General features: G+C 35.7%; 1 protein-coding gene and 1 long non-coding RNA gene across 3 annotated transcripts in view; one reads left to right on the top strand and one right to left on the bottom strand.

The window, feature by feature from the left end:
• Positions 1-14,336, top strand: part of LOC150100093 (uncharacterized) — a 77,166-nt gene extending 62,830 nt beyond the window's left edge. Inside the window, exons 3-4 of the long non-coding RNA XR_016549231.1 lie at positions 8,788-8,815; positions 14,038-14,336. This is a non-coding gene — a long non-coding RNA (uncharacterized LOC150100093). The remainder of the gene's footprint in view (positions 1-8,787; positions 8,816-14,037) is intronic.
• Positions 1-25,562, bottom strand: part of LOC150100092 (scavenger receptor class B member 1-like) — a 219,697-nt gene that overhangs the window by 79,524 nt on the left and 114,611 nt on the right. For both annotated transcript variants that reach the window (XM_090402417.1, XM_090402418.1), the window contains exons 9-10: positions 21,938-22,007; positions 13,739-13,911 (exon numbers count right to left, since the gene is read on the bottom strand). In XM_090402417.1, coding sequence (XP_090258543.1) covers positions 13,739-13,911; positions 21,938-22,007 — 243 coding nt within the window. The remainder of the gene's footprint in view (positions 1-13,738; positions 13,912-21,937; positions 22,008-25,562) is intronic.

The following is a 25,562-nucleotide window of genomic DNA, read 5'->3' as shown; positions in this document are numbered from 1 at the left end:
TTATTTGCATTATATCTTACCAGGAACACTCAGTAATGAAATACCTCTGCAATTCTTATATTCAGTTATATTTCCATTCTTATATATGGGTACTATGAGAGCTCTACTCCAAATCATCTGGAATTTGCCCTTCTGTCCAAGCCTTCTGAACTAAGCTGTGCAGCCCTGTAAGACTTTTACATCTCCATATATGAGCATTTCTGGTCGAATATCATCTACTCATGCTGCCTTTCCACATTTCAGGCTTTTGATGGTTTTTTTCTACTTCAAGTATGGTTATGTATTCCTGACTGCATGTCTGGTCAGTCCAGTGTGCTGTCATCACTGCTTGTTTCATTTAGCAATTTTTCGAAGTAATTACTCCATACTTCAAGGATATCTTTTTCTCCTCTTTTCATGTTACCTTTATCATCTCTAATTCCTTTTACAGCACTCTTTATTCCATTTCTAAGCTTCTTCAACAACCACTTGAATATCTTGCCACCTTCTTGATATTTATTTTCCATGTTCTTGGCAAAGTCCTCCCATGACTTTTGTTTAGCCAGTTTTACACAGCGTTTAACTTTCTTACATTAGTATCCGTATTCTCTAAGAGCACACGCCGACTTATTTGCCAGGAGCTTTTGATATGCTTTCTTCTTTTCCTTCATTGCCTCTTTAACTTCCTGTGCCCACTATGGAGTTCTGATTTTTTTATCCTTGCAGACAACCTCACCATATGTCTCTCTGGCTGAACCAATCAGTGTTTTCTTCAGGGATTGCCACTGAATCTCCAAGGTTTGGTTGCTGTTCTCAAACACTTTCATTTTTTCTTGAATAATATTTGTGTATTTTAGTCTACAGTTCACATCTGAGAGCTGCTCAACGTTTATTTGCTTTTAAACTTTCTTACATGTTCTTCTTTTCAATATGAAATTCAATTTTATCCTGCTCAAGACTAAATAGTGATCGCTTCCAATTTCAAATCCTCTGTACACTCTGGTATACTGCACCAGGGAGAAAACATCACTATCAACAATAACACAGTCAATGAGACTTTTCTTATTCCTTGCCGCTTCTCTCCATGTGAATTTGTGCACATTTTTATGTTGGAACATGGTGTTAGTAATAACCAGTTCCATGTCCTGAGCAGAAATCCAACAGGTATTTGCCATTATTATTAGATTTGCTCTTTTCTCCAAATTTTCCCAAAACATATTTGTATGTCTGACAATCATTTCATACTCTGCTGTTTAGATCATCAACAAGGACAAACTTTTCCTTTTTCATTATGTCAGTAGCTTTCTCTAGAGCCTCAAAAAATTCCTCCACTTCTACCTTAGTAGAACCTTCTGTGGGACCATAGGCACAAATAAGTCTCATTGTTCAGTTCCCCATTCTGATATTTTCCCACTTCACTTTACTTGAGACTGTCTGCCATTCAAGAAGATTAGCCTCGTATTTAGTGTTGAATAATGGCTACTCGTTTTCCTTGATTGTCATCGTCTGAATATAACATTTTGTATTTATTGCTCAGAAAAATCTCACCAGTTTTTGCCTTTTTTTGTTTCAGCAACTCCTATTATGTCAATCTAGTATACTTATCCAATTCCTCAGCTAGCTCCATTTCTTTGACATTCAGGTTTCTTATGTTAATAGTACCAATCTTGAACTCTGGTAACGTTGAGTTGCAGTAGGTTTTAGGATTTGTTCCAGTAGCTGACTTTTCATTCACTGTTTGCCCTGGCGAAAACAACGGGGTGGCTTTGTTTAACTGGTTGACGCCCCAGATGGCATGAAATTCTTATGTTGTACCATTATTTTGTATATTGGTTTAAGCCAATAGGAATACAATTTGGTCAGCTAAATCCCAAATTGCCAGCCCATCCTCGTCCATTCAGTATCCTTAGTTACTGAATGGATGAGATACCTTACAGGGTGCATCACAAAAAGGTGAGAATTGGACATTAGGTCAGAAGCCTTGGTCGGTTCTCTGCATTCCTTTGAAGGCTATGTGGAAGTCACCTCTCAGTTATATACCTTTGACCCGACATACAACTTAAATATAAAGACTATATAGCAATATGCAGTCTATGATCATTTACCCTATATAGTTGTAATATTCTCAAAATATTTTGGTCATGGCACTTTGTCATATGCTTTTTCCAGATCTACAAAAATTAAGTACACATCCTTCTTCTTCTTCTTATTATTATTATTTGTCACCTCCAAGGAGTCCAAAGACTCATTGAGGGAGGGCATCTACTCTACAACTCTGCTTCCACCACTCACAATCCACCAACTGACCGCAACTGCACCAACTCCATCTACTGCTGACCACCACCACCACCATTAGTATTTTCACAGACAATCACAAACATCCATGCCAATGGCCGGATTTGAACCCGCAGCCTCTTGACTGGAGAGCGGACACGCTAACGACTCGGCCAGCCTTCTTATATTATTCCTTTAATTTTTCAACTGTCTTAAAGTGAAAATCTGATCTTGATAGCCTTTATTTGACCTGAACCTAGATGGTTCTTCAAGTTCCTCTTCTGCCCATTTTTCTTAGCCACAAGTATGATTGCATTATTTCTACATGGAACATTTAGTATAGAAATTCTAAGCAGTGGAAATGCACCATTTCCACTGCTTAGTTACAATATCAATCCCAGTTTCTTCTTCTGCCCATTTTTCTTAGCCACAAGTATGATTGCATTATTTCTACATGGAACATTTAGTATAGAAATTCTAAGCAGTGGAAATGCACCATTTCCACTGCTTAGTTACAATATCAATCCCAGTTTCTTCTTCTGCCCATTTTTCTTAGCCACAAGTATGATTGCATTATTTCTACATGGAACATTTAGTATAGAAATTCTAAGCAGTGGAAACGCACCATTTCCACTGCTTAGTTAATATAAGTTAATATAAGGCATCAAGGTAGGGTTGATGCTAATGGGGGTCTTAAATTCATGTACACTAATACTAGGAGTATTAGGAACAAGAAGGAAGAGTTTTTGGCCATGGTTGGCACTTCCAGACCACAGGTTATAGGTATTAGAGAAACATGGCTGACTGTAGATGATATAACTAGTGGGATTGAATGTGATGGGTATAGTGTGTTCAGGAATGACAGATTATAAAATGGGGGGAGGAGTATTGTTGATGATAGCTGATGAGCTCCAGCCAAGGAGAATAGAAGTTGAATTGCAGGATAGAGAAAAGAGCACATTTGAGGCCATTTGGTGTGAGATTGTGGCTAGCAGAACTAAATATACAATTGGGTGCTGCTATAGACCAGGTGATGGAAAAGATGGTGGTGACAGTATGCACAAGCAAATAGAAGAAATGGGTGGAAGGAGGGTGATTATTATGGGAGATTTCAACTATGGTCGCATTGATTGGAGTGAGGAGAGGACACACGGGAGGAAGGAACTAGATTTTATGCGGTTATTAAGGGATAACTATCTGCGACAGCATGTAATGGAAAATACTAGGGGTCAGATAGTGCTTGACCTAGTAAATACATCTGAGGTTTTGGCTGTAACAAATATGACCACATTGCCACCAATCGGTGAGAGTGATCATAGAGTCTTCACTTGGGAGGTGGCTAAAGGTGTAGAATTTTCAATTAAGACAGGGTACATGTGGAATTATCGGGCGGGAAAGTATGACAAGCTTAGGAGTTTGATTGGTTCAGTGCCATGGCATGTACAACTGCAAGGACTAGAAGTTGATAGTGCATGGGAGGTAGTTAAGAAGTGCTTGCATGAAGCAATGGCTGACTGTATACCTAGAGTCCGAATAATAAATCAAGTAGGGGTTAAATGGATGAATAACACCATTAAGCTTGAGTTGCAAAAAAAGAAACAACTATGGAGGGAATTTAAGGAGAAGGGTGACCGGCAGGCATATGAACGGTATAAAGCGCAGGCCAGAAGGGTGACGAGTGTGGTAAGAAAAGCAAAAAAGGATTACGAAAGAACATTGGCCATGCAGGCTAAAGAGAATCCTAAACAGTTTTTTAGATATGTAGCAAGTAAAAGGAAAAATGTACATGGCAGATTGATTTTAAAGAATGCCGATGGTAGGGAGGTAACTGAATCAGTTGAGATAGTTGAGTTACTGAGTGAGCACTTTGCAAAAGTATATCATCCAGGTGGTGACATTGCAGAAACGAATAAACCAGTAGATTATACGGGAATTGTGGTTAATGAAGTGGAGGTGAGTAGTCTATTGCATAACCTCAATGTCAATACATCTGTGGGTTTGGATGGTATACCAGCTCGTGTTGTACGAGAAGCAGCTAAAGAATTGTCAGTACCCTTGACCATTTTGTTTAATTTGAGTCTCGGGTCTGGGTTAGTCCTGAGCGGGTGGAAAGAGGGGAAAATAGTTCCACTGCATAAAGGTGGTTCCAAGACTGCTGTTGTAAATTACCGACCGATTAGCATATCAGGAATCATTGTCAAGGTCTTAGAGAAAATAGTCAAGAGGAAAATACAAGATTGGATAGAAGAAAATGGGATACTGTATCGGGGACAGCATGGTTTTGTGAAGGGTAGGTCATGCCTCAGTAACTTGCTCACGTATTATAACACAGTGACGGCTGAACTGGATAAGGGTAATGGGTTTACGGTGATTCTACTGGACCTTGCCAAGGCCTTTGACAGGATTCCACATGGAATTCTAATCAGTAAATTGCAGCATATGGGAATCGACATAGGGTTGGTGAGATGGATAGGAGGGTGGTTGACGGAGAGATATCAGAGAGTGGTTTACTCGGGAGTAGAGTCCACAAGACGGCCTGTGACTAGTGGTGTGCCACAAGGATCTGTTCTTGGACCACTGCTGTTTAATTTGTTCATAAATGATATAGGAAATGATCTGAGAGGAACAGTTCATTTGTTTGCGGATGATGCGAAGTTGGGTAGGGCAATAGTGAATGCAGATGACGTCAAAATTTTGCAGGATGATTTGGATAGATTGGAGGTCTGGGCTAAGGAGAATGGATGTCAGTTTAATGTGGCAAAATGTAAGGTTATGCATTTTGGGGTGAAAAGATTGGCGGCAGTTTACTGCATTGGTGGAACCCTGCTCCAGGAAATTGATGAGGCACGAGATTTAGGAGTGTTGGTAGATAAGGAATTGAAATTTAGGGGACACATTGCAAAAGTGACCAAAACAGCTCATCAAATCACTTGGTTGCTGAAGAATACGTTGACAAGCAGAGACAAGCAGGTTATTGTTCCTCTCTATCGAGCCTTGATGAGACCCCATCTAGACTACTGTGCTCAGATTTGGTCACCTAGGTTTCTTCTTGATGGGGAGGAGGTGGAGAATATCCAGAGGCGAGTGACCAAGATGATAGCAGGTCTGTGGAATGAACCGTATGAGAACAGGTTGAGGATTTGTGGGTTGCAAAAATTGGTTGATAGGCGGAGGAGGGGAGATATGATTGAGACATTCAAATTACTGAAGGGTTTCTATAAAATTAATTCAGAAGATATTTTTGAGAACAGGGCTGGTTGTGGGAGGACTAGGGGACATCCATGGAAACTGGGCAAAAGTGTGGTTAGTAAAGGTGTTAGAGCTGGGTTCTTTACTTTTAGAGTAGTGAATGAGTGGAATGCGCTCCCTGAGTCTGTAGTGGATGCTGTGACAGTGAATGAGTTTAAGGCGAGGTATGATAGATACTGTATGAATGTCAAATAGTTGTGATGAATATGATTTGGGGCCTCCCTCGATGAGTCTAATGACTCCCTGGAGTTGCCCGTAATAATAGTAATAATAGTAATAGTTACAATATCAATCCCAGTTACATCTGATTCTAAATGCCAACAATCTTAGGCCCTGATGTATTCAATAAAGGAAAGAATTCAATACCTTTGTTCCTGATAATATATAATATATAGAAAAACAAAACATTAATTGCATCCATTACCAAATAAATTATAACATGGCAATTTCAGATGGAAATTACAATATGATAACTTACAAAAAAATAAAAAAACATAATCTGAAGCAAAATTGTGTGCCAATTAATGACTTTTACATGTCTGTTATGAACAGTAAATCATAAGATAACTGGCTGCTTGGAGTTGGGAGTGTTAAGAGCCCCATCTAACATGATGCAAAGTGGGAAACTACACAGGACCAAAGAAAGTTCTAAAATTATTTTCCTAATCATTATTGTGAAGTTTATAAAGCCAGTTATCAGCTGATTCAAACAAACAGGTCTTAAGGGCATCATAATCAAATTCCTGACATGTTACCTCAAGGGGTGTACAGGATATGATAGTACTACATGAAAAATTTACATCATTACTAATTCCTACCCACAATCTTCCTCCAAATCAATCTGTTAACTGTCAATACTAGAACATTATCAGAACTTATATTTCTGTCTGGGAGTGCTTAAGGATCAAAGCTGTATAACTGAGAGGAGACCTACACATAGCCTTTAAAGGAATGCAGAGAATCGACCGGGGCTTATGACCTAATGTCCAATCCTCACCTTCTCGTGGTGCACCCTATTGGGTATCTACCTGGATACTGAACGAACGCGGATGGGCTGGCAATTTAGGATTTAGCCGACCAAATTGTATTCCTACTGGCTTTAAACAAATATACACAAATGATGGTACAACATGACAAAATTTCATGCCAGCTGGGGCGTCGCTGGTGACTGAAACAAAACACACAAAAACCGGTGAGATCTTTCTGAGCAATAAATACAAAATGTTATATTCAGGCAATGACAATCAAGGAAAAGGAGTAGCCATAGTATTCAACACTAAATACAAGGCTAATCTTCTTGAATGGCAGACAGTCTCAAGTAGAGTGATGTGGGCAAATATCAGAATGGGGAACTGGACAATGAGACTTATTTGTGCCTATGGTCCCACAGAAGGTTCTACTAAGGTAGAAGTGGAGGAATTTTTTGATGCTTTAGAAAAAGCAACTGACACAATGAAAAAGGAAAAGTTGGTCCTTGTTGGGGATCTAAACAGCAGAGTAAGAAATGATTGTCAGACATACAAAAATGTTTTGGGAAAACTTGGAGAAAAGAGCAAAGCTAATAATCATGGCAAATACCTGTCAGATTTCTGCTAAGGACATGGAACTGGTTATTACTAACACCATGTTCCAACATAAAAATGTGCACAAATTCACATGGAGAGAAGAGGTAAGGAATAAGAAAAGTCTCATTGACTACGTTATTGTTGATAGTGATGTTTTCTCCCTGGTGCAGGACACCAGAGTGTACAGAGGATTTGAAATTGGAAGTGATCAGCACCAGGAATGCATTAGCAGAGCTCATCTCAGGTGGTATGGTCACTTAAACAGAATGGGCGAGGAAAGATTAGCATAACAAGTGTTCTCTGCCAGGTTGGCAGGAAAACGATCCAGAAGAACACCAAGATATAGGTGGATTGATACGGTACAAAGTGCCTTAGACGATAGAAATATAAGTTCTGATAATGTTAGTCTTGACAAGTAACAGACTGATTTGGAGGAAAATTGTAGATAGGAAGTCAGTAAGGATATAAATTTTTCATGTAATACCATCATATCCTGTACCCCCCCCCCCTTGAGGGTACATGGCAGGAATTTGATGATGATATTTCTGTCTTCGAAGGCATTTTTTACTGTATCAATCCACCTATATTTTGACCTTCCTCTGGGTCTTTTTCTTGCCAATCTTGGCAGAGAACACTTGTTTTGCTAATCTTTCCTCTCCCATTCTATTCAAGTAACCATACCACCTGAGTATGATCACTTAAACAGAATGATTAACTCTGCTACCTCATTCCTGAATGCCAACAATGTCAAGTTCTTTCCTAATATCCTCGTTTTTAATATGATATTGCCATTGATGCCATCTGTTCACACCTCTAATCTTTCTCAGGACTCTCATATCTGCAGTCTCTAGTCTTTGGTCAAGTGTTTTATTTCTAACCCAGTGTTCTGACTAATTTCTTTCTTATTCCATATAAATTTATTCAGTTGACTTCCTATCATATCAGCTTTGTTGATTCTGTTGTCTATTTCAATATTTAATTTACCATCTTCACTAAAAATCATGCCTAAGTAGTTGAAATTTTCAATGCTTCTGCCTATTTTCATTGTCTTTGTCTTTTTATTGCTGACCTTCATACCATATCTATTACAACAGTCATTCAATTTAGTCAGGGAATCTTGCAGACTCTAAATAAACTGGATTTATTTAGAAGCGTAACTCATCCGCATAAAGAAAAGAGCTGACATTAGCATCTCCAATTTTGATATCAAAATTGGAGATGCTTAATGCCACTTTAATGAATAACAGAGGGGATAATATACATCCTTGTCTGACATCAGATTTAACATTAAACCATCTTTCTGTACTCTTCAATTCTGACTTACAACTCAAATAAAGACTAAGTATTGTCTTGATATAATGTCCCACTGACACCACATAACTGTAGCAATTTTAATAGCTTTTCTCTTGGCACCTTGTCATATGTCTTTTCCAGATTTACAAAACTTGAATACAGATACAGTAGAATCCATTTATTGTGATTGTGGATAATATTATCAATCAGCTATTGTTATCAAAATTAGTCGGTCCCAAAACACGGCAATTAAAATGAATTTAAAATAATCTGTCTATTATAATGAAAGTTCTGTTTATTGTTATAAAAAATTCTATAATGTTTAGCCTTTTGCATTCTCAGAATTAAGAACTTTAAGGGTTAATCAGGAGAAAATTTGTCGAAATCTGACTTTTGTACTAATCTTTTTTTAATCTTATTCTTCCAGAAATCTTGTATCTTCCAGGCAAATGCAGGTGGGTTATGTTCTTATAATCTTCTTATACTGTAAACTTAATCTTTTTTTAATCTTAATCTTCTGTAAATCTTAAATCTTCCAGGCAAATGTTGAATTGTGATTTTTCAAATTTATTTTCATGCCCTCTTTCATTAAGTGAATTTGACTTTAAGTGTTTATTAAAACAAGCTTAGCATTATGGTAGAAGCAAGTAAAAAATGTAAAGATTTATCTTTCAAATAAAGCAAAGAATTTTATGGTAAGTTGCCCAAAATAAGTCAGTATACTGCAGCTGTAAATTTAAAAATTTCTCAACCACTCTTGTGTAAGATCTTAAAAAACAGATCAAACATAACTTCAGCTCTTACTAATGAGAACATGGATCGGAAGAAAGCTCAATCTGGTAATGATAATCAAGTTGAATCAGCATTAAAAATTTGGATTAGTAATGTTCATGGAAAGAATGCTTCAATTAATGGGCCTATGATGCGTCAAAAAACAGAAGGACTTGCAAAAACAATGGACAAAGAAATTTCCCCGCAACTGATGGAAAGTTTAGTAGGTGGAAAAAAGAGAGAATATTGTGTACAACTGTATTCACGGTGAAGAAAAAAGTGCTGTTTTTTTTTTTTTTTTTTAATCAGCTGATGCACAAATTAAGACCGAGTAGCCAAAAATTATTGCTGAATGTTCTTGAGGATATTTACAACGCAGATGAAACAGGACTATTTTCACGCAATGCCTGAGCATATTTATTTCTTTAAAAATGAACGTACTAAAGGATTTAAATCTTCAAAAGATGAGAAACGAGAACTCCTAGTGATTAGAAAAAATAAAAATCCTCGGTGTTTTAAAGGTGTGAAAAGTTTGCCTATTGACTACCAGCTTTAGTGCAAATGCTTGGATGACTAATGCCATTTTCAACAATTGTTAGTTAAGTAGGATCTTAAATTAAAGCAAAAAATTGTTGTTAGTAGACAACTGCACACAAGCAATTTATTGTTAAAGAAAATCAAAGTAACTTCTTGCCTTTGAACACTACGTCATTAATTCAACCATGTAACCAAGGTTATTATTGCAGGGAAGTTCATGCTAATTATAGCTGAACTTGATAAAGACCAATCTGATGTAAGTGCATCGATGTAATTGCATTTGGTAGCAATGTCATGGAAGCAAGTCTCAGAGAAGACTATTGAAAACTGCTTCCAGAAAGGTAGATTTTTTTAAAACAAACTCTGAAACTCATTCTTCCGAAGAATTTGAATATCTTACAAATGAAATTTTGATAAAATCCCAGATGCTATGTCAAAAGAAGAATTTTGAAAATTGGTTGGATATTGATAACAACGTTGAAGTGGTGGCTACAATGACAGTGTCAGAAATATGTCAAGCTGCTTCAAATGAGAACTTTAGCTAGTAGAAGAAAGCAAGCCTAATATACAAGTATAGAAGAACCAATTTTAGAAGCTCTTCCAACCAATGCCCAGATGCAAGAAGCTCTACGAATACTTCACCCCAGTGTGCAACATAGAACAACAAACTTCGAACGGCATTATGAGTATGAGCAATTTATTCATGAACTACTATATTCAAACACATGACAGACAACACTAGATAAGTTTATAAAATAAATTTTATGTTGTTGCTTATTAAAAAGTTGTTTATAACAATAAATTAAATAATGTCCATAACAAAAAATTGAAATAAATGATGCAAATTTTTTATATCTTTTGCTTAATGTTATCAGCCAGTTATTGAAAAGCGACTGTCCTAAAGTGATCACAATAAGTGACGTCTACTGTATTTGTTATATTCCCATGATTTCTCAACTATTTGTCGTAAAGTGAAAATCTGATCCTAACAGCTTCTATTTGGCCTGAATCAATGTTATTCTTCACCAAGTTTCCTTTCCTTTCCACAACCCTTGTCAATCATTTCTCAAAAATACTTGCATAAATCTTACCAGGAATACTCAGAGAAATACCTCTGCAATTCTTACATTCAGTTTTATTTACCTTTTTATATATGGGTACTACGAGAGCTCTACTCCAATCATCTGGAATTTGTCCCTCTGTCCAGGCCTTTTGAACAATGCAGTGCAGCCACTGTAAGACTTTTATACCACCATACTTCAGCATTTCTGGTCAAATATCATATATTCTAGCTGCTTTTCCACATTTCAGGCTTTTAATGGTTTTTTGTTCTTTAAGTATGGATACGTATTTCTGACCATGCCTGTTGAGTGTTTTTTACCACTATGCTGTCACTGATTGTTTCATTTAGCAATTTTTTGAAGTAATTACTCCATACATCAAGGATATCTTTTTCTCCAGTTTTCATGTCACCTTTGTCATCTCTAATTCATGTAAATAGCCTTTTACAGCCCTCTTTCCTCTATTTCTGTGCTTTTCCACAACTTCCAGAATATTTTGCCACCGTTTTGATATTTATTTTCTATGTTCTTACCAAAGTCTTCCCATGACTTTTCTTTAGACAGTGTTTTACACAGTGTTTAGCATTCTTGCATTTGTCTTTGTATACTATAAGAGCACAAACTGACTTATTTACCAGGAACTTTTGATATGATTTCTTCTTTTCCTTCACTGCTCTTTAACTTCCTGTCTGATTTTTCTATCCTTGCAGACAACCTCACCACATGCCTCTCTGGCTGAATCAATGTTTTCTTCAGAGCTTGCCACCGAATCTCAAAGGTTTGGTAGCTGTTTTCAAACTCTTTCATTGTTTCTTGAATAATGGTTGTATATTTTAGTCTAGAGTTCACATCTGAGAGCTGCTCAACTTTTATTTGCTTTAAAACTTTCTTACATGTTCTTCTTTTCAATATGAAATTCAATTTTATCCTGCTCAAGACTAAATGGTTATCACTTCCAATTTCAAATACTCCGTACACTCTAGTGTCCTGCAAGAGAGAGAGAGAGAGAGCATCACTATCAATAACAACAGGACTCAGGTGCATAACGAGGGTATGAAGCGCCTGTGGTAAATTTTGCACCCCCCCCCCCAACCCAAAAATGACAAAAAGTTTGAAAAATTTAAATGTAACATTTAAACTATTAACCCCATCAAAATGAGTTGCAGTATTTGTGTGTCTAAAGCAGTATATTGCCGAAATTTAAAAATACAATATAAAATAGCAGACTTTTACATCTATTTATTTATTTTTAACATTTTGCACCCCCCAAACCTAGTTACGTCTGTGGCGAGCGCCTCTTTAGCCATGCCCTTGTTACAGCACTGATAGGACTTTTCTCATTCCCTGCCCCTTCCTTCCATGTGAATTTATGCACATTATGTTGGAACATTGTGTTAGTAATAACCAGTCCATGTCCTGAGCAGAAACCCAACTGGCATTTGCCATTATTATTAGCTTTGCTCTTTTCCCCCAATTATTTTTGTATGTCTGACAATCATTTCCTATTCTGCTATTTAGATCCCCAACAAGGACCAACTTTTCCTTTTTTATTATGTCAGTTGTTTTCTTCTAAAGCCTCAAAAAATTCCTCCACTTCTACCTTAGTAGAAGTTCTGTGGGACCATAAGCACAAATGGCTCATTCTTCAGTTCCCCATTCTGATATTTGCCCACATCACTCTACTTGATATTGCCTGCCATTCAAGGATTAGCCTCGTATTTAGTATTGAATACTATAGTTACTCCTTTTCCTTGATTGTCATTTCCTGAATATAACATTTTGTATTTATTGCTCAGAAAGAGCTCATTAGTTTTTGTCTTATGTTTCAGTCGCCCCTATTATGTCAATCTGGTACTTAATTCCTCAGCTAGCTGTATTTCTTTGTATTCAGGCTTCTTATGTTGATAATACCAAACCTGAACTCTGGTGATGTTGAGTTGGGGTGTGTTTCAGGATTTGTTCCAGTATCTGACTTTTTTCTTTTTCCCCCCTGGCAAAAACAATGGCGGCCTTGTTTAACCGGGCGATACCCCACCCGGCATGAAATTCTGTCATGTTGTACCATCATTTTATATTGTGGTTTAAGCCAATAATACAATCTGATGAGCTAAATCAAAAATTGCCAGCCCATCCTCATTTGTTCAGTATCCAGCTAGATACCTAACAAGGTGCACCATGAGAAGGTGAGAATTGGACATTAGGTCAGAAGCCCTAGTCGGTTCCCCGCATTCCTTTCAAGGCTATGTGGAGGTCTCCTGCTATCCTCTCAGTTATACAGCTTTGATCCTTAAGCACTCTGTCTTAAGTACATTCTTGATTAAACCTCTACTCTCCCCCCCCCACACAAGCAATAGTAGTCTGTTATTGAAATCAAGTCAAAATGCAATCCAAATAATAGAAAAGATCTCATTTAACAAATAAGTTGCCATTTCAGTTTGTCCTTCTGTTCTAATTATTCTTTGTTAGTAATTCATTTATATATTACACGAGGAAAATGTGTAATACTTTTCTTATAAAAATTAAGAGTGGTATTTAAAATGGCACTTAATTTAAATTGCTTTTCTAATTTAAATCTCTTTTCTCTTGAAAAAAAAATCCTGTTCTAGACCCAGGCGATTTAAAATAAAGAAAATTTACATTGGCCCTTGAGTATACTTAAGTTGGCTTTTCACTCACTCTTTCTCACACACACAAACACATCACCTTTAAAATGCCACTTAATTTAAATTGCTTTTCTCCACTTGAAAACAAATCCTGTTCTAGACCCAGGCAATTTAAATTAAAGAAAATTTGCATTGGCCCTTGAGTATACTTAAGTTGGCTTTTCACTCACTCTTTCTCACACACACAAACACATCACCTAATAAGATATGCTACAAAAAAAATTTTCATACTTTAAGCATTCATTTTGTCAAATTCCTGAACTTCAACATTCATCAGAAAATCTGATGGCATAAATGAACTTCACTTATTTTTCAGTTAAAAGACTACATTTCCCAAAATACTTACTATACTGACAGGCACTTATATCTATACCACCAGATGGAAGATCCATGTAGGTTTCAAAACAGGCATTATCAGGATTATAAGTACCATTGGCAAAAGTATCAGCAGTAGCTCCAAAACGGCGAGCTTTCACTCCTAAATGCTCTACAGATTCTTCAAAATGAAGATGAAGTGAGCTGAAAGAAATTTTAAATAAGTTTCATGTTTATAATAATTTTTCTGATGTATATCTTCAAGAGGTTACTAGTTAAGTGTCAAATGAGAACTACTTTATATTTATATAATAACTTTTCTTTTCTCAGAGGAACCAGAATAAGACACCTCCTGTGCTGGCATGACAAAGGACCTTAAGATCGGAGAGCAAATAACATTCAACACTGGAGATTTCCCATTGGATATTACTACAGTAAACTTTACAATCTCAATCCATCACAGTATACTGAATAATGTAAGAAATTAAAAGATAAGCCCACATAATTGGATATTAAAGTCTTCAAATGTATCAGACTGTATACAGTCTGATCATCTACATTTTGCAACATGAAATAAAAATATGTTTATTTGGTACAACGGAATAATGTTTACAAACAGACAACACAATCAGAAATGTAATGTATTGTCTGAATCTTGTTGAACTTTTATAGCATAATTTTGAAGCATGTTTGTTAACTATACAATGTGTCAATAAATCTTCCAATTTGCTCTCCAGCAAACCCTAAAAAATTTGTGTCTGGATATTTAAATACTTATCATGTGGACCATATATACAGTATAATCATTGTTTGTACCATCATCACTGTTCATATTAGTAATTACCTTGCTCATCTTCTGTGGCCAAAGTTTCAGTGCTAATTTTCCCCTCATTTCCAATGTGCTGCATGAACAGTGTGTGTGCTCGTGCATGTTGAAGCATTATTGAAAGAGTGACCACTGGTAATTATTCAAAGACTGCACTGCAACATTTTGATGTACTATGACAAATTATTTCTTCATACCAGTAGCTGTGGATCTGTACCATTACTTCATTTTCTTCTAACTATGTAAGAAGTAGAGCAGCAACTGGCCAGTCTGGTTGGATAAGTGGTTAGTATACCCACTCTCTCCAGCCAATGTGAAACCACTAACCTGCTTACTGGAGGCTTGAAAAAAAGTTCAATGTTTGGTCTTTAGAGCAGGGTTTCTGAACTATGTAAAAAATAAATTAAAAAATTAAAATAAATATTAGAAAAATAGGGAAAAAAATCCTTAGCCCATCCGCAATACAAAACATTCTATCGTCATAACCCCACACGCCTTAGAGCATAGGTGTCAAACTTGCGGCCCGTGACGAATATTTTTGTGGCACAGCCAAACATTTGCCAATGAAAGTGATTACTACGTATAGCCGTGTTGCATGCATTTCCTTTACACGCAGGCGAACAATTTCCCCCACTATTTCTACCAGCTGATTACATACCTACTATCACGTGGCATTGCCACGCACACGTCTAGTTGTCAGTCTTGTTTGGTGTATGTAACAGGAAATATTTTGCTTTCAGTGAACAAGAAAAATAAGTTTATTTACTTTACGCTTATTAATTTGTGCAGTTATTTAGTGTCTGGTAATTGATGTTCAAGAAAAAATATCAGTTTTTATTAAAATATTCAGCATGTCTCTATCGAAACCAAGTCATAATAATAAATGAAAAATTGCTGATGAACATCGAAATTTCCAAGAAAAGTGGGAATTGGAGTATTTTTGCTGTGAAGTAAAAAATAACACAATCTGCTTAATATGTAACAATGTTATCAGTGTACCAAAGTTATACAACACTAATCGTCACTATGAACAACATAAATCAAAATATGATAATTACAAGGGATTAATGAGACAAGAAAAGTTGAAAGAGCTCAAGTCGGGACTGAAAAAAAAAAAAACAGTTCATGTTTATTAAAGTATCACCAGAAAGTGAAGCGGCAGTGCATGCAAGCTATGTGTTGTCGGAGTTGATAGCTAAACACTCAAAATCTTTTACTGAAGCCGATTTCATTAAGGGATGTCTAATTAAAGCTGCAGAAATTATTTGTCCTGAAAATATGAAGGCTTTTCAAACAATCTCTTTGTCTTGAAATATAGTTGTGGAAAGAATTACTGATTTGGCCGACAATTTAAGTGTTCAGATCAAAGCAAAATCATCTAGTTTCGAAGCTTTTTCTATGACTGGAAAAAACAATGGTTTCGTGGCATTACTGTAAAAAAACAAAGTGAAATTTATGACGGATCCAAGATTCATCATACGCATTGCATTATACATCAAGTATTATGCGCCAAAATAATAAACATGGAAAATGTGTTGACATCTATCAAAAAAATCATTAATTTCATAAAATTTCGAGGCTTAAATCAGCGACAGTTCTCTGCTTTCTTAAGTGAATTAGACAGCGAATATTCCAGTTTGTCCTACTATACCGAGGTACGTTGCCTATCCTGCTCTAAGATTCGTAAACAATTCTGGGACCTGAAAGAAGAAATATGTCAGTTCTTAATAAGTAAAAATCAAGACAAACCTGTTTTTTGATACAGTGTGGTTGCAAGATTTATCCTTCATGGTTGATATAACAAAACACTTATATGATTTAAATTTAAAACTGTAAGGAAAAGATCAGATCATTACGGACATATGTGACCAAGTTAAGGCATTCAAATGTAAACTAGTTCTTTGGGAAAAGCAGTTGAAAAATGAAGATTTAATGCACTTTCCGACATGCAACATGAACAAATCAAGTTTAAGTGAAACTGCATCATATCAAAAATACGCAGAAAAAATTGTAAGCCTTAGAACTGAATTTGAAACAAAGTTTGCAGATTTTAAATTGTTGGAAGACAAGTTTTCTTTGTTTTCTTCGATTTTTTCAATAAATATTGAATCAGTACCTAATCAAATGCAGGTAATAGAGATCCAGTGCGATTCAGATTTGAAGGCAAAATTCAGTGAAGTTGACATGCCTGGATTTTACAAATATTTACCTGCCAGGTTTAAAAATACTCGAAAATTCGCATATGAAATTATATCCATGTTTGGAAATACTTATCAGTGTGAGCAGTTATTTACAATTATGAAGGGAAATAAGTCTCCTGTCAGATCCAGAATTACTGACATTCACCTTGGATCATGTATTATGCATGAAAGTAATCACTGCGAACAAGATTTCCTCCAAAAAAGTAGGAAAGATAGCAGCAGAGAAGAGATGCCAAGTGTCAGGGAGAAAACATTAATTTTATCATTGTTCTTGTTCTTTTTTTATACTGTACTTTTCAAAATAAACCTGCGTTTTTATGAAAATTGAAGTTTTTGTTTTTTGCGGCCCATATAAACTTAAACCTTGTTTATTTGGCCCATGTCAGCCTTTGAGTTTGACATACTTGCCCTAGAGGGTACAGAGCTCTGACATACATCAGTTTACAGGCCGAAGTTAACCCTGTGAGAATAGTCAGTCATCAGCGGAGTGCCAACAGCATCGAACAATTAGCCCCTTCCAACTACTAACCGCACTCAGACTTGCTTAACTTTTTGTGTGAGCCATTAGTAGTGACTCTACCAATTGGCCAACCTTTGCTGGCACAAAACATTCTATAGGTTTGCAAATAATCTTTGGTGAGTGGAGCAACATAAATAAATAAATAAATAAAATTGTCCAACTGCAAACATACCAAACAAACTTCTCATCTTCTTTCATTCCATCCACTTCTATTCTTTGGAACAATAACCCCCCCCCCCCCACTGTTTTTCCCATGTGTCCACCTTCCAACTCTTTTAAGAAACATATCAATAGGCTACCTCTTTCTTCTTAATCACTTATCCACACATAGCACTATAGTGTTATAGGTCCTGTGACCTTTCACATGTGGGGGGTTATCATAAAAACAATCTCCCTGATAATGTGAAATCCTCTTTCTTTGAACTTGCAACATGAGACAGAATGGTTGGAGAAATGCCTATTGGATGCACAGAAGAGAGAGAGAAAGCAGAGAGTGAAAGAGGGAGAATAAGGATAGAATTCAATATAGTGATTCCATGACATGATTAAAGGTGTTTCCTTGAGGACCAAGATTAAGGATGTCAGTGATACTGTAAGATGCAGAGAGAAAAGTGAAAGAGATAATTATTATGAACAAGTAAATAAGAAGATGAGAAAGTAAAAACTGTTGTTATGGTAAGATAGACATGAGCTGAGATGAAGACCTCTGAATGCAAATAAGTCACTGCATAGATTGTGCAAGAGGAATAATGCAGTTAATGGATGTATAGAGTTTGATGGATGAAAGGACTTATATAAGGTGAATGGTTTGCATTTGAATGGATCTGGAGTTAGGTGTCTTGCGAAAGTATCGTTCAGTGAGAGTTTGGAAGTACAGAACAGAGAAAGTAGAATATTTAGTAGTGGTGGGACTATATATGTGAATAACTCCTAGGGGGTGAGCATGGGGTGAGCAAGTAGGAGAATGATCACATGATGCTGAATGTAGCTTCTAAGCTCTTTACTTTTGTGGGATAATGAATACAACATTTAAGGAAGGTTGTGAAAAGGAGTAATTGCAGTTCATGTATACTCAATCCAGAAGTATTAGGAATAAGGGTGAGGAGTTTGTGCATTGGCTAGTTCAACTTGACCAAAAGTTATATAGGTATTAGTGAGACTTGGTTGGAGGAGGTTGATATAGTTACAGGAACAGAATAGTAGGATGAGAGGTATTGCTAATGACAGAAAAATTGAACCCGAAAAGAGTAGAAGTGCAACAAGAGGACAAGGATGCAGAGGACAGTACACCTGAGGCTAATCTGATGTGAGAGAGAGGTCAACAGGATGAAATACATACTTTGTTATTGCTGCTATAGGTTTGGGGGGGGGGTGTAAGGGAGAATGCAAACAGCATACAATGGCAAATTAGCACAAGGAGTGCAGGTTGAGTAATTACATGGAGACTTCAACTATTGGGACACAGATTGGAAGGAGGAATGGTCACAGGGAAGGAAGGAAATGGAATTTATACAGCTGCTGCAAGATAATTAACAAAGACAACATGTAATGGGAGGGAACATGAAGTTCAAAAGTGTTGGATCTTGTCATGACAGAGATCTTAGCAGCAACCAATGTAGCCACACTGCTTCTGCATAGGAAAGGTGCTAACATCTCCCCCGACCCCTCCAAATTCTTATGCCATGCCACATGAATTTAAGGGGAAAGATGTCAACAGTGAACAGGATAAGAGATGTTTGAAGAAAGCAGAATTAGACTGTATAACCTAGAGTCAGGAGGATAAATCAGGTAGATAAAACAGGAGTTGCAGAAAAAGAAAAAGGTGATCAGTAAGCCAATGATTAGTACAAGGCACAGAGCAAGGAGGTTAACTAGTATGGCAAGGAAAGCCAAAGCTATTTATGAGAGGAAACTGACGAGGCTAAAATAATTCATGAAGAGTTTTATTATGTGTCAAGTAAAAGGAAGAATGACTAACAAGTGTTGGTGGAAGATGAGAGAAGCAAATGAAATAGTAGAGTTACTGAGTAACCAAGAATTTGGTAAGTACGTGCCATCGGTGAAGATATTCCGGTGTCATATGCGACTGACTAGTAGAAGAACAGAGGTAGATGAACTGGATGCACTTATATTGCAGAACCTTAATGCAAAGATTTTCATGGGATTAGATGGCATATCAGTCACGTATTATGAAAATGTTCAAGGGAATTGACACCGTCTCTGACTAAGCTGTTTAATTTAAGTTTCAGTCCTGGAAAAGTGCCAAGGGAGTGGAAAAAAGCAAATAGTTGCACTGCATAAAGGAGGCTGCAAGAACAGAACAGAAGTTGCAAATTATACGTTGATCAGTATCTTGAGATGGTGGTTACGGTATTGGAGAAGATGGTAAAAGAATTCCAGACTGAGTGGACAGAAACATAATACTTTTATAGAGACAACCTGATTTTGGGAAAGGGGCAGGTCATAACTTAGAATTTGCTTACTTTTTTTTATAATAAAGTGACAAATGAGTTGGATAAAGGAAATGGCTGCTCAATGATAATGCTGGACTTTGCAGAGGCATTCGACAGAATTCCACATGGAACTCTGTTATATAAACGGGTAGCAAATGGTGATTTCAATAAGAGTGTGAGTGATGAACAGATTTAAAGATCAGTACATGGAAGAGTTGAGTCCAGGAAAAGACAGGTGGCCAGCAGTGTACTTCAGCACTTGGTACTCTGCTGTTTAATTTATACATAATGATATAGAAAATGATTCAATATTCAGTTGTTTGCTGATGATGTCAAGCTGGAAAGAATGAAAGTTAATGAAAATGAAGTAAAAATCCTGCAGGATGATTTAAGTAGACTGGCAGCATAGATAAATGCATTATATTCCATGAATACATATTGATGGAAATTAACCACAGGAAATAGTTGAGCCAGAAATATGGGATTATTGTGAACAGGGAGCTGAAGTTTAGAGCACATATTGCAAAGGTAGCCAAAACATCACATCAAATTTTGAGGCTGTTAAAAAAAAACACTGAGAAGCAAGAATAAAAATTATTATTCTCCTTTGTAAGGCTTTAATAAGGACACATCGGACATGCACAGATCTAGACCCTGGATTCTGTGGGGACAAAGTGTTGGAGAGGAGCAACCAAGGTTGTGGCAGTTCTATGGAATAATGACAACTGAAGATCTGTGTACTTCCTATATCATCCTATGATAGTGCCATGTCGAAAGTCACTGAGCTCCTCAGTATGGTCCACTTTACTGTTAATGTTTGTCTATGAAAATTGCAAGAACATGTGCTGTGTGCCTTCTTCTTTATGAGCCTGGTTGGGATGTATATAGCCATATCCACTACTGAAGAGCATCTGAATATTTTTGATCAGTGTATACTGGAATACATATAATTATATATTCTAGAATTGAGATGTGTCCCTATTAACTATCCCTATAATTTATGCACAAATTTATAAATTGCTTACGATACTTTAATTTCTAATTTCCCTTTCAGTTATGGCATTATTTTTATATAATTTAGTTTAGAAGCTAATCATTTCATGTAATCTTTATTTTTCTCTTTTATTACATTTCTATATGCACACTCCAATTTGTAATGCTCTATGCTCTTTTTCCTGTGTGATTTCTTTCCCCCCCCTAGGATGCCATTGGCTGCTTTATTAGATTGCATACATTCTTCCATTCTATTTCAATATTTTCATTTTTTCTAATATTTTCTTCTTGTAACAATTTCATTTTGAATATACTTTTTTTCTTTCTTTTTTAATTTGTCTACATCTGCAGCCATTATGGAGGTATTGACAAGTTTCCAATAATGGCACAATGACCTGTTAAAGCTTCTATAACCTCTGACTATTATTAGGTTTGTTATTTTTTTACTTTGTTATGTAATCATGGATATTTATTATCTCTAATTAGTTTTTAATGCCAAATGAAGCCTTTTTAGACTTTCTTCTAAATATATATATATATATATATATATATATATTTATAAATGAATGCCCTTCGATTGGAAAAGACCTAAGTTCAATTCTTATTGTCACAAGAGGAATACCCAATCTCCTATATTGGGTATCCAATACACAAGCAGAATTTTCTCTCCTGGCAATTCATTTTTATCTTCAGAAGACACCCACAATTTACAGACAAAAAATTATGTTGATGGGTGGTAGATGCCATTGATGGCAGTTCCGTGTAGTAGAAGAATTAAGTAGTAGGAGAGACTGTTAGAAGTGTGGAGTGGAGTGGAGTAGAGTGCCCTCCCATGATAAGTCCTTGGACTCCTTGGAGGTGTCATGTAATAATAAAGTCAACTCCAATAATACAGAACTTGGGAAGTTCTTTAAGTAACCATTACTCAATTCAAACCATACACATATGCAAACAAAGAGATTAAAAACTTAGTGCATTCAATAGAAATAGTGGCCATTTGCATTATTACTATATAGGGATAGTCAGTTTCACAAAAGTATCTAAAGTCGTTTAATTAGAAAACTATCATATTTCATATGGTGATTTATTTTCTAATTAAATTCACGGAATTGACAAGAATAAAAGTACTACAGTAATCATAAGATGGTAATAAAATAAGTAATGATAATGAAAAAACTTGATAATAAAAAATATATATAATAAGTATAAAATCAGCTCTCAAATAAGAATTCCTTACCGACAAAAAAAACTTTGAAAAAATTCATAATCTGATTTTAATATACTAGAAGGTGGGCTTACTTCAGCATCTGAAAGGAAACAAAAGTACAAATAATATGTACTTAACTAAATGGCAAATTCACAACCAACTATATAAAACAATTAAGAAATCATAGAAAAAATCTTAGTTGTAGTTAAATGTTATAACTCTGTTGCACTAAAATTAGTCCTCCAATTGTTGTGACAGACATAGAAATACAGTGGTGCCTTGATTAACAACGGCCTCAGATAACAACGTACTTGGTTAACGACGAGTGGCTGTAAGAAAAAAATCTCTTGGTTAACGACACAGGCTTTGGGTTAACGACTCTCGATTATGTGAACCTCTATCCGATCTAAAAAAACGGAATTTTCTGATTGCACTCAGTCACATGCAGGAAGACATTGTCAAATAGAGAACAGCCACGCAGCATAGCTGTGAAGCTCAGATATGTTTGACCCATCATAGCCAGCTGTTTATGTTTTCCCGTTTACTGTTTCTTTTCTTGTAGTGTACTGTGTCTTAAATTGTGGTTATAAATGTGTTTTATGATGAAAATGAGTATTTAAGCATTTATTTTTTATGTGTCGGTTCATATAGACAATAAATCGGTGGGTGCATGTCACTGTTCATTCGCCATCAAGAGGCAAAATTAAATCTCATCTGTATAATAATTGTTGTATCTATAAGCTGCTAATCAGTGTATGTTATGGTAAGTACTGTATCTAATATCGTCACCTTACAAGCACAATGCACTAAGTCAAAAATTGCAGGTTTCGAATTTAATTGTTAACTTTTATTTCAAAAAGTTTTTTTTTTGAACTTTTACTTTATTTTCAGGTGACGATATGTTCTTTGTATCCCTTGTCTTAGTGTTGTACAATATGTAATAATACCGTATTTTGAGTATCTTTTTTTTTTTTATAGAGTGAATTTTTTTTACTGTGACAAAATGAGTCCCAAAAGGAAAGCTAGTGAGGGAAAAAAAAAAACAGAAAAATTCTCTCTATTGAACAGAAGAAATAATAATAGCAAAACATCATGAAGGTGTGAAAGTTATGCAGCTAGCTCGAATATATGAAACCAGTCATTCTACAATATCAACCATTTTGGCTAAGAAAGAAGAACTTATGGTAGCTAAGGTTGCTAAGGGAACTTCAAGGTTGAATGTCAGAGGGCCTCTTTTTGAGCAAATGGAAAATATATTATTAATTTGGATCAAAGAAAGAGAAATGGCGGGCAATACTACATTTCAAAATGCAATCTGTCAGAAAGCTAACCAGATCTATCAAGATTTGAAAACGAAGACTTCGGGATGAAGTTCTGAGGTAGATGATGATGATTTCAAAGGTAGCAGAGGTTGGTTTGACAACTTTAAAAAAAAAACAGAAAATCATAGTGTGGTCAGACACGGAGAGGCAGCTAGTGCTGACAAAGCAGCAGCAGATAAATTTGTCAATAGCTTTACAAGAATTATAGAAGGAGAATACCTACCTCAAAAAGTCTTCAATTGTGATAAGACTGGGTTATTTTGGAAGAAAATGCCCAACAGGACATTTATCACAAAAGAAGAAAAAACACTTCCTGGGCATAAACCAATGAATGATAGGTTAACATTGCTTTTAGCGGCAAATGCAAGTGGAGACTGCAAGGTAAAACCAATGTTAATCTACCACTCAGAGAATTCCCGAGCATTCAAAAAGTTCAATGTCTCTAAATCCAATCTGGGTGTTTTGTGGAAGTCTAACAGCAAAACCTAGGTCACAAGAATAGAATTTAGAGACTGGATTCGCAAAGTGTTTGGACCAACTGTCAAAGCCTATCTTGAGCAAAACAATCTGCCTCTAAAAGTCATTTTAACCTTGGATAACGCACCTGGCCATCCAACAGGCATACAAGAAGAGCTACCAGAGGAATTAGATTTTATCAAGGTGATTTTTCTTCCTCCCAAGACTACATCTCTGATTCAACCTATGGATCAGCTGGTAATTGCAAATTTTAAAAAAAAACTTTACACAAGGGCACTTTTTAACAGGTCTTTGAAATGTGTGAGGCTACCAACATAACGCTAAGAAAATTTTGGAAGGAAGAATTCAACATTGTCATAGCAATTAGGCTAATTATAAAGGCTTGGCAAGAAGAAACAATGAAATGTCTCAAAGCAGCATGGAGGAAACTGTGTCCTTCCTTTGGTAATGAAGAAACTTCAGATGAAGGACACAAATTGGTAAAGGATATTGTGGCAACTGCTCATGATCTTAACTTGGAAGTAGAGAAAGATATTGAAGAATTATTGGAGATGCAGTAGTATGAGAAAAATATGAAAAAAGTATGAGAACTGACTACTGATGAGCTAAAAGAACTTTTCAAGCAGCAATGTGAAGAAAAGGAAATGGAAATTTCATCTGAAGATGAGGATGGAGAGAAAGAACAAATTACGACTGATGAAATCAAAAATGTTTTGGCAAAGTGGGAGGAAGTTCAAAATGTTGCTATGAAATGGAATCTAAACAAATCCAAGGTTATCAGAACTGCAGGTCTATTTAATGAAAAGTCCATGCAGTTTTTCAGAAACATTTTAAAAAAGAGGCAGAACATGTCTAGGCTGTTGCCTAGACATGTTTTTTTTACAGGTCCATTTGTCAAAAAACTCCGAAGTGAGCCCAATTGTCCTTCTGGTGAAGATCAATAATTAAAAACTGTTTTCATGAACAATTCATTTTATTAATGTTAATTTTTTTGTAGCAAATACATATAGTATTGTATAATAAATAAATGATATTTACCATATTTTTATGACATTTTAAATGAGTTTTATTTGCATTTTTAATATGTACTATGGTTGTGGAGAGGAGCCGGAACAAATTAATCGATTTTCAATTAAATTTTATGGGGAATCACGCCTTGTATAACGACAGTTTTGGTTAACGACGGTAATCCTGGAATGGATTACCGTCATTAACCAAGGCACCACCGTAGTTCATTAATTTTGTTATTTGTTATCTGAACTTAATGGCAGTTTTCAGAAACTCGCAGAAAAAAAAAAAATATATATATATATTTTCAAAATTCATTTTTACTTGGTTGGAATATTATAAAAAAGGTTTAATGACCGTTACCGAGAGATAAAAAGATGACAAGATATATTTAAAAAAGATACTACTAGTTTACTAGTTTCGTTACATGAACATCCTCAGGTATCAAAGAAGTATATAAAAAATTACAGAGACTTAAAATTGTACTAACAGAACAAGTATAAAAAGACAGTAGCATGTTTGAAAAAAATGCAAGTATGAGTTCCAAACAAACGAATACTCAGCACGTAGTATTCGTTTGTTTGGAACTCATACTTGCATTTTTTTCAAACAAGCTACTGTCTTTTTATACTTGTTCTGTTAGTACAATTTTAAGTCTCTGTAATTTTTTATATACTTCTTTGATTGTGATACCTGAGGATGTTCATGTAACGAAACTAGTAGTATCTTTTTTAAATATATCTTGTCATCTTTTTATCTCTCAGTAACAGTCATTAAACCTTTTATATATATATATATATATATATATATATATATATAAAATGGCTCCCACTCAATAAAAACGTTTT

The sequence above is a fragment of the Typopeltis vanoorti genome, chromosome 13 (assembly GCF_054136105.1).
Source record: "Typopeltis vanoorti isolate ZY-2024b chromosome 13, IOZ_Tvanoo_1.0, whole genome shotgun sequence".
Lineage (NCBI taxonomy): Eukaryota > Metazoa > Arthropoda > Arachnida > Uropygi > Thelyphonidae > Typopeltis > Typopeltis vanoorti.
Note: the sequence above shows the minus strand (reverse complement) of the source record. Positions and strands in the feature narration are given on the sequence as shown.